This window comes from Lathyrus oleraceus, chromosome 5 (genome assembly GCF_024323335.1).
Source record: "Lathyrus oleraceus cultivar Zhongwan6 chromosome 5, CAAS_Psat_ZW6_1.0, whole genome shotgun sequence".
NCBI lineage: Eukaryota > Viridiplantae > Streptophyta > Magnoliopsida > Fabales > Fabaceae > Lathyrus > Lathyrus oleraceus.
In genome coordinates, this window is record NC_066583.1 from 534,753,467 (window position 1) to 534,762,732 (window position 9,266).

Here is a 9,266-nt window from a genome sequence, read left to right on the forward strand (position 1 = left end):
ATTTGAGGGAATTGTAATTGTTATGATCTCACCGGCTTATTTATCATATAAATCGTCTCTCACATGCATCAACATATATTCACATGCATCAACATACATACACATACATCAACATACATTCACATGCATCAACATACATACACATGCATCAACATACATAATGAAACAGTTATGGCCCCTAGCGCAATTGTTCCCCCAAGCCAATGAGAGAACCTAAGCTAACCTAATAACGATCTAAGCTTCTCCAAGCAAGATCTTCAAGGTTGTCCTCCTTTGATCTTCAAGGTTGTCCTCCTTTGATATTGAAATCTTCTCTTTCTTCAAAACATTGTCTTCCTTTGATATTGAATTCTTCTCTTTCTTCATATCATTACATTACAGAAGAAAATCGTTTTACATACGAGGGATTGAGATGAGGAAAGAAGTTACATTAAGATATTAAAAGGAGAGGCACGACACGCAGGTCGTATTTTAAAAACCCAAAACAAAATAAAGGAAAACTAGGGCCATAACTGATCACCACAAGACAATAATAACAAACACATTACTATTATTAATTTTAATTCCTTTAATTAATTAAAACCAAATTAAATCTCGGCGACTGATCACACTACGTGTAGTTAGCCGGGGGTCCGCTGCCCGGTCAGCGGAAACGAGGTTTCCGCTGCTCGGTCAGCGGACGGTGGTTCCGCTGACCGATCAGCGGCCGGGGGTCAAGGGGGCAGCGCCCCTTGCGGGGTTGTAGAGGCAACGCCCCTGTCCGAAAATTTTAATGAACTATTCATTTGAAATCGACATCGTTTTGCATCAACACAACTCTTGCGCAGTCACAAAACAAAAACCCCGACAATTCTGACTCTGTGAATGTGACGACCGTCACAAAGCCCATGACGAACGTCACGCCCACCTTGTTACGAACGTCACATGCCCATGACGAACGTCACGCCGCCAAAATAACAGAAACGCCTAGAATTCTGGATCTGTGAATGTGACGACCGTCACAAAGCACGTGACGGCCGTCACAAAGCACGTGACGACCGTCACGTCCAGCTTGTTACGATCGTCACAGGTCCATGACGATCGTCACGCGGCCAAAACCCAGCGCTTTGAAATAGTTAACAGACGCGTTCCAACAAGCCCTCAATTCACAACTTCTTGACGGCACAACCCTTGCGCCGTCACCAACCCTAATGCGCCAATTTCAGACCGTCAAACACACCTCGATTGTTGATTCAGTAAGATTGATCAATGGGTCATTGCTTCACCAAACTAATGTCGGATTCCGAAGCAAATGACCATTGATCGCTCAAATTAAAACAACCATTTAGTGTTTGAACGAATGAAACAGAAACAGTATATCATATATACCGTACTTTGCATTAGGATTACTTATATCATATATAAGTTGATCGGTCTCAATTGCGTAACCTATGGACGATCGATGTATCGCTACTTCACCTTACTAATGTCGATTCCAAAGCATAGTCAATATCAATCATCCAACTCGTACACTCATGATGCCAAATTTAATTACCCATTTAATTAATTGATTCATTCTGTCTTTTAATCATATTAATACAGAAAATAAACAGCTATCCGAGTCATGGTTTCGTAAGTGGCTCTGATAGCACTGAAGGAGAATTGCGATCCAAAGCGCTGCGGAAATTAAAATTTTCTCCTTTAGAGAACCTTACGAATGGTCATGATCAGTGATAGAATATTTACCTCTTGTGACGATTGGAACCTTTGGTGCAGATCTCTTGTGACGATCAGAACCTTTGATGCAGATCCACGGAGCGATCACGAATGTTGAACGATGACAACGTCTCTACTCAGTCCACACGAACGGATTCCTTCAATCTCAGTGCTAACTGGTATGAATGAAGGCTTTGAGTGTGTGCGTGTGTGTGTGTGTGTGTGTGTGTGTGTGTGAGAGAGAGAGAGAGAGAGAAAACGAAAATAATGCAACCGCAATGAATACTTCTGCACAAAGGTTCTATTTATAGAACCACTTGTGTGGGCTTCAAGCTAAAAAAGCCCACTTAAGTGTATTTTGGCCCATATCTTATAATATGCCCAAAATCACCTAAGCCCACTTAAGTGTATGTGGCCCATATCTTATAATATGCCCAAAATCACTTAAGCGCATGGTACCTTACCATATTTCGTATTCTACTTAAGCACACCGTACCTTACGATGTTCTATAATTCACTTAAGGGCACCGTATCTTACGATGTTCCTTAGTTACTCTATCTCTCATCAATCCGTCCTTTGTGTGTGACCCAGTAGGTTTTCGCGGCATTGGCAATTATATTAAATCACGCATTTAACATAATAAACAGTGAGCGGTATCTAGCAACACATCACTGCTACCCAAGACACGAAAATGTTATGTGATTTGACAAATCCTTCTATGATAATACTTCTGTGCATAATTACCCTTTTCCCCTTATGTCTATATTGAACACAAGGCATATACCGTGTCATCCTTGTCCAGTTCAATATTGGGCCTATAGACATTTATCCTATTATGCAGGATGGGCAAATTCCATCTAGGTCACTCATGTCCCTTAGCATGCTTCGTGGAGTCCCCATCAACTGTCTTTATGGTTATCCAGTTACGGACAATGTTTGATCAACAATAAAGCACTCGACTCTACATCTAGGGTCCATAGTGGTTTCAGGTCGAAGAGTGGTATACACCATTATCACCATGAGAATAACTTATGACACTTTGCATAACATTCTATATAGTATTCTCATAGCGGGTCAATCCAGTATAAATATTACTCTTAATATTCATACCTATGTTTAAGACTTGATAACTCCTTATCCATGATCCATGAGATGTGATCATCAGTCTATATACATAATAGTCTTAATACTTTAGTGTTATCCCACTTCACAATAAAGCTCGACTACGGATACTTTAAGAATAGTGTCATTATGTTTAATGTGATCTCATGATCAAGTCACACTTGATACATTAAACGGACTAGCTATTCTAGGGACTTTATTAAACAAATGTAATAAAGAAAAAGCCTTTTATTATTAATAAATAATTCGATACAAGTACCAAAAGTATTGGCCTCTAGGGCTTACACCAACAACAAATTCCTTACAGGGTATGCAAAACCTAAGGAAGCTAGTGGGAAGTGTGCGGACTGTCCTATCAGAAAGCAGGATGGGCTCATATGTGGAAGCTATTGGAACTTGCAATTTAATTTTGAATAATGGTTTTGTTTTGAAATTAGAAAGGACCTTTTATGAGCCAAGTTTCTCACGAAACTTAATTTCAGTTTCTAGACTTGTACCTTTTGGATATTCCTTTAATTTTAAAGACACCTTGTTTGAATTATTTTATAATTCGAAATGTGTTGGGAATGGTATATTGTCTGACGGTTTTTATCGTATTAATTTACAAATCGAATCCATTTATAGTTCAATACATGTTCAAATTGGCACTAAACGGTGTAATATTAATGAGAATTCTTCTATGTTATGGCATCGGAGATTAGGACATATCTCCATAGAGAGAATTAAAAGGTTAGTAAAAGATGGGGTACTTAATACTCTAGATTTTGCTGACTTTGAAACTTGTGTTGACTGCATTAAGGGAAAGCAGACCAACATGTCTAAGAAAGGTGCCAATAGAAGTTCAAGTATATTAGAAATAATTCATACAAACATATGTTGTCCTGATATGGATGCACATGGTCAGAAATATTTCATCACTTTCATAGATGATTACTCACGATATACGAATATTTATTTGCTTAACAATAAATATGAAGCATTGGATGCGTTCAAAGTCTTTAAGGCTGAAGTTGAGAACCAGTGTGGAAAACAAATAAAGATAGTGAGATCAGATCGGGGTGGTGAATACTATGATAGATACACTGAGAGTGAAAAAACACCTGGTCCATTGGCTAAGTTTCTTCAAGAACATGGGATTGTTGCCCAATACACCATGCCCGGTTCTCCGAACCAAAATGGTGTTGCAGAAAGAAGAAACCGAACATTATTGAACATGGTGTGGAGTATGCTTAGCAACTCTAATCTTCCTAAATCATTGTGGAATGAAGCACTAAAGACGGCTGTGTATATTCTAAACCGGGTTCCATCCAAGGTTGTCCCAAAGACACCATTTGAGTTATTTAAAGGATGGAAGTCGAGTTTACGACATATGCGCGTTTGGGGATGTCCGTCTGAGGTGAGGATTTATAACCCACAAGAAAAGAAACTGGATCCGAGGACCATTAATGGGTATTTTATTGGATATGCCGAAAGGTCTAAAGGTTATAGATTTTATTGTCCATCTCCTACAACTAGGATTGTGGAGTCAAGAAATGCAAAGTTTCTTGAAAATCATTTGACTAGTGGGAGCGATCAAATCAAAAATTCAATTTCTGTGCATGATCATATAGAGTATGAACCTTTCACTTCAATTAATAGATTGGTTACTATTTACAACATCCCTCAAGTTCAAATGGATGTTGATCAACCAATCATCGAGACTCCACAAGCTACTGATGATCCAGTAAATCAAGTTGGTCATCAAGATGATGAACAATTAGTTGAACAACAAGATCCACAAGAAAATGTTGATCAAACATTAAGAAGATCTACTAGGACAAGAAAATCAACTATTCCTAATGATTACATTGTGTATCTACAAGAATTTGACTATAAAGTTGGAGCTGAGAATGATCTTGAGAGCTTTAGACATGCCATGAGTTGCAAAGAGTCAAATTTGTGGTATGATGCCATGAATGATGAAATGAATTCCATGAAAAACAATGATGTATGGCATCTTGTAGAGTTACCTAATGGGGAAAAGGACATTGGTTGTAAATGGGTCTTTAAAACCAAGAAATATTCATTAGGCAACATTGAGAGATACAAGGCCATACTCGCTAGGTTTCTCTTCTAATAGTGGTGAGCATTTGGTTTGCAAGCTTAAGAGATTCATATATGGTTTAAAACAAGCCTCTCGTCAATGGTATCTTAAATTCCATGAAACGATATCTTCATTTGGGTTTATTGAAAACCTCATGGATCAATGTATATACCAGAAGGTCAGTGGGAGTAAAATTTGTTTTCTCATTTTGTATGTGGATGACATACTACTTGCAACCAATGATAAAGGTTTTCTACATGAGGTGAAACAGTTCCTCTCTAAAAACTTTGATATGAAGGATATGGGTGAGGCATCTTATGTCATTGGCATTAAGATCCACAGAGATAGACTTCGAGGAATTTTGGGTCTATCACAAGAAACCTACATCAATAAAGTTTTAGAGAGATTTAGAATGAAAGATTGTTCACCAAGTGTTGCACCCATTGTCAAGGGCGATAGATTTAATTTGAATCAATGCCCTAAGAATGATTTTGAGCGGGAACAAATGAAGAACATTCCATATGCTTCTGTTGTTGGAAGTCTTATGTATGCTCAAGTATGCACAAGGCCCGACATTGCATTTGCTGTTGGAACCTTAGGAAGATATCAGAGTAATCCAGGTATGGAACACTTGAAAGCTGCAAAGAAGGTGTTGAGATATCTTAAAGGAACAAAAGATTACATGCTAATGTATAGGCAGACGGACAATCTTGATGTGGTCGGCTATTCAGACTCCGACTTTGCTAGTTATGTTGATTCTCACAAATCAACATCAGGATATATTTTTATGATGGCTGTGAAGGAGAATTGTGGTCCAAAACACAGCGGAAATTAAAATTTTCTCCTTTAGAGATCCTTACGAATGGTCATGCTCAGTGATAGAATATTTACCTCTTGTGAAGATCGAAACCTTTGGTGCAAATCTCTTGTGACGATCAAAACCTTTTATGCAGATCCACGGAGCGATCACGAACGTTGAACGATGACAACGTCTCTACTCAGTCCACACGAACGGATTCCTTCAGTCTCAGTGCTAGCTGGTACGAATGAAGGCTTTGAGTGAGAGAGAGAGAGAGAGAGAGAGAGAGAGAGTGAAAACGAAAAGAATGCAACCGCCATCAATGCTTCTACACAAGGGTTCTATTTATAGAACCACTTGTGTGGGCTTCAAGCTAAAAAGCCCACTTAAGTGTATTTTGGCCCATATTTTATAATATGCCCAAAATCACTTAAGCCCATGGTACCTTACCATATTTCGTATTCTACTCAAGTACACCGTACCTTACGATGTCCTATAATTCACTTAAGGGCACCGTACCTTACGGTATTCCTTAGTTACTCCATCTCTCATCAATCCGTCCTTTGTGTGTGACCCTGTAGGTTTTCGCGGCGTTGGCAATTATATTAAATCATGTATTTAACATAATAAACAGTGAGCGGTATCTAGCAACACATCACTGCTACCCAAGACACGAAAATGTCATGTGATCTGACAGAACCTTCTGTGATAATACTTATGTGTATAATTACCCTTTTGCCCTTATGTCTATATTGAACACAAGGTATAGACCGTGTCATCCTTGTCCAGTTCAATATTGGGCCCATAGACATTTATCCTGTTACGCAGGATGGGCAAATTCCATCTAGGACACTCATGTCCCTCAGCATGCTTTGTGGAGTACCCATCAACTGTCTTTATGGTTATCCAGTTACGGACAACGTTGGATCAGCAATAAAGCACTCGACTCTACACCTAGGATCCATAGTGGTTTCAGGTCGAAGAGTGGTATACACCATTATCACCATGAGAATAACTTATGACACTTTGCATAACTTTCTATATAGTATTCTCATAGCGGGTCAATCCGGTATAAATATTACTCCTAATATTCATACCTATGTTTAAGACTTGAGAACTCTTTATCCATGATCCATGAGATGTGATCATCAGTCTACAAACATAATAGTCTTAATGCTTTAATGTTATCCCACTTCACACTAAAGCTCGACTACGGATACTTTAAGAATAGTGTCCTTATGTTTAATGTGATCTCATGATTAAGTCATACTTGATACATTAAACAGACTAGCTATTCTAGGGACTTTATTAAACAAACATAATAAAGAAAAAGCCTTTTATTATTAATAAATAATTCGATACAAGTACCAAAAGTATTGGCCTCTAGGGCTTACACCAACAGGCTGATGGAGCTATTTCATGGAGAAGTACTAAGCAAACCTTGGTTGCTACTTCTACTATGGAAGCCGAGTTTGTCTCCTGTTTTGAGGCTACTTCTCATGGTTTATGGCTTAAGAGTTTTATTTTTGAGCTTAGAATCATAGATTCTGTTTCTAAACCTCTGAAGATTTTTTGCGATAATTCAGCAGCTGCCTTTATGGCTAAGAACAATAAAAGTGGAAGTCGAAGCAAGCACATCGACATAAAGTATTTAGCCATTAGAGAAAGAGTTAAAGATAAAATAGTAGTTATTAATCACATTAGTACTTATTTAATGATCGCTGATCCTTTGACTAAGGGCATGCCACCAATAAAATTTAAGGATCATGTAGAGAACATGGGACCTGGGTCCTCCTTATGATTGTATACATACAATTTATTAATAAAACTCTTATATTGTGATGTTTTCTCATTTTCATGCGCACATCAGTTTGAGAAAATATGTTACATCTGGACCAAGAGTAAACATTGGTTTATTCATTAAGTTAGTGACCACATTACAGATATATACTTGAAAATAGACGTGTTGTAATACATAGATGAGACTACTCGCTTTAAGAAGGACTATCTCTATGATTCACATATTTATTTCTTGAGTAAGTTTTTCATGACTCATTTATGCCAATAATCAGTTCTATGGACCAAGTGGGAGAATGTAACGGTTTCTTATTTTTTTATAATAAGTATTAATAATAAAAAAACCAATTTAATGTGGTCCATAGTTTTGGAATTTTGGTTCTAAAAAGGGTATGATTTATTTTGGTTTTAATGTAAATTGATATGACCATTTAATTGGGTGGTAATGAGTTTTAATGGCTTTAAATTCTTGATGGTAGAATCAAGCATATAAATAGTCTTTGGTCCCCAAAGCTTTCTCTCATCGCAAAAAAAATACGCCATCTATATTGAGAGAGCGGGAGTTTGGAAGAATCAAAGACAGTACACTCACAACACTGCAACAATGAGTGAAGGTAAAACCTTTAATTCTATTTTCGCATATTGTTTTATTAATCTTGTTGTTCTTTTGTTATCAGGAAATATGATCAATATATATATTATTCAAACAATAAAAAATTACATTAAAACAATCAGAACCCACAAAGAGAGTAAAAAAAGAAAAATGACAAGCCACTCATTGGCATTGAGATTATTGAATGCAAAAGTATTATTGTTAAGTTGATAATCATCATCTTCATCATCATCATCAGAATTTTTTGCTGGAATTCTCTGTAGCTGACTATTAGTCGTTTTTGGACCAGGCCCCTCCCCTCCTTTACCTGTGCTACCTGGTTTCCTTCTACCAACTTTTGCTTTGCTTTCAACATCATTAGCACATTTTCTGAAGAAAAACAACAGATAAATATAGTTCATATACGAATACTAAAACTATGCTAGCTAATGATTTCTAGAAGAAATGGAGTCTTTTATATCAAGAATATACTTACATAGTAACTGTCATATATTTTTTTGACGTGAAGTTGGGGGTTGGCAGCAGTTGCATGTGGATGAAACTAACTGCAGTAAGGGCCATGGGAGAAAAAATACTATAAATGATCAAGCTTAATTTTGTTTGCAGTCGCCAAAGTTAGTAAGTTTGTTCTTATTGTGTCTTGGTGGTTTAGTTGAACTTGAATGTTGGATTTATATAGAAAGAAGCATGTTGCGAATATTAATTAATAAAAAAATAAAACACGTATATTAGCGTTTAAAGTGTCAACTTTGAACACTTCTCTATATCTCGATATATGAGTGGATTTTTTTTTATACAAAGATGTATGAGTCGAGCTTGACTGTGGACAAAGATCATTGACTCAATATTTTTATTTTTTAACCATTTACTTGTACTGTGTCATATTCTCTGGCAAAATAGTTTGTTAAAATGTACCTTAAGACATATATTTATGATGTTAAAGTAATGTTTTTATATCAAGTTTATTAGCATGTGTTAGTGGGACACATTTTAGCATTTGTGTAAATAAAAACCACTAACTTCCCACTTATTAAGAGAAATAGTTAAAATTCATTGAATAAGCTTTCAATGTTTTGATAAGGAGAAATGTGAATTTCTTAAATTACCTTACAAGAAAATTTGTTGCATGATTAAAAGGGAATTGATGAAAAAACGA

General features: G+C 36.8%; 1 protein-coding gene across 1 annotated transcript; it reads right to left on the bottom strand.

Moving 5' to 3' along the window:
- Positions 1-8,180: 8,180 nt before the first annotated feature.
- Positions 8,181-8,758, bottom strand: LOC127083050 (uncharacterized). Its single transcript, XM_051023284.1, has 2 exons — positions 8,586-8,758; positions 8,181-8,479 (listed from the first exon to the last, which is right to left on the bottom strand). The coding sequence occupies exons 1-2, from the start codon at positions 8,669-8,671 to the stop codon at positions 8,215-8,217; spliced, it is 351 nt and encodes a 116-aa protein (XP_050879241.1). The 5' UTR covers positions 8,672-8,758; the 3' UTR covers positions 8,181-8,214.
- Between the last annotated feature and the right edge of the window lie 508 nt (positions 8,759-9,266).

Bases quoted from the DNA above. Each gene is read 5' to 3' on its own strand.
- LOC127083050 (XM_051023284.1), bottom strand. From the start codon at position 8,671: ATGGCCCTTACTGCAGTTAGTTTCATCCACATGCAACTGCTGCCAACC. The intron at 8,480-8,585 runs GTAAGTATATTC...GTTTTTCTTCAG, and splicing joins AAATATATGACAGTTACTAT to AAAATGTGCTAATGATGTTG.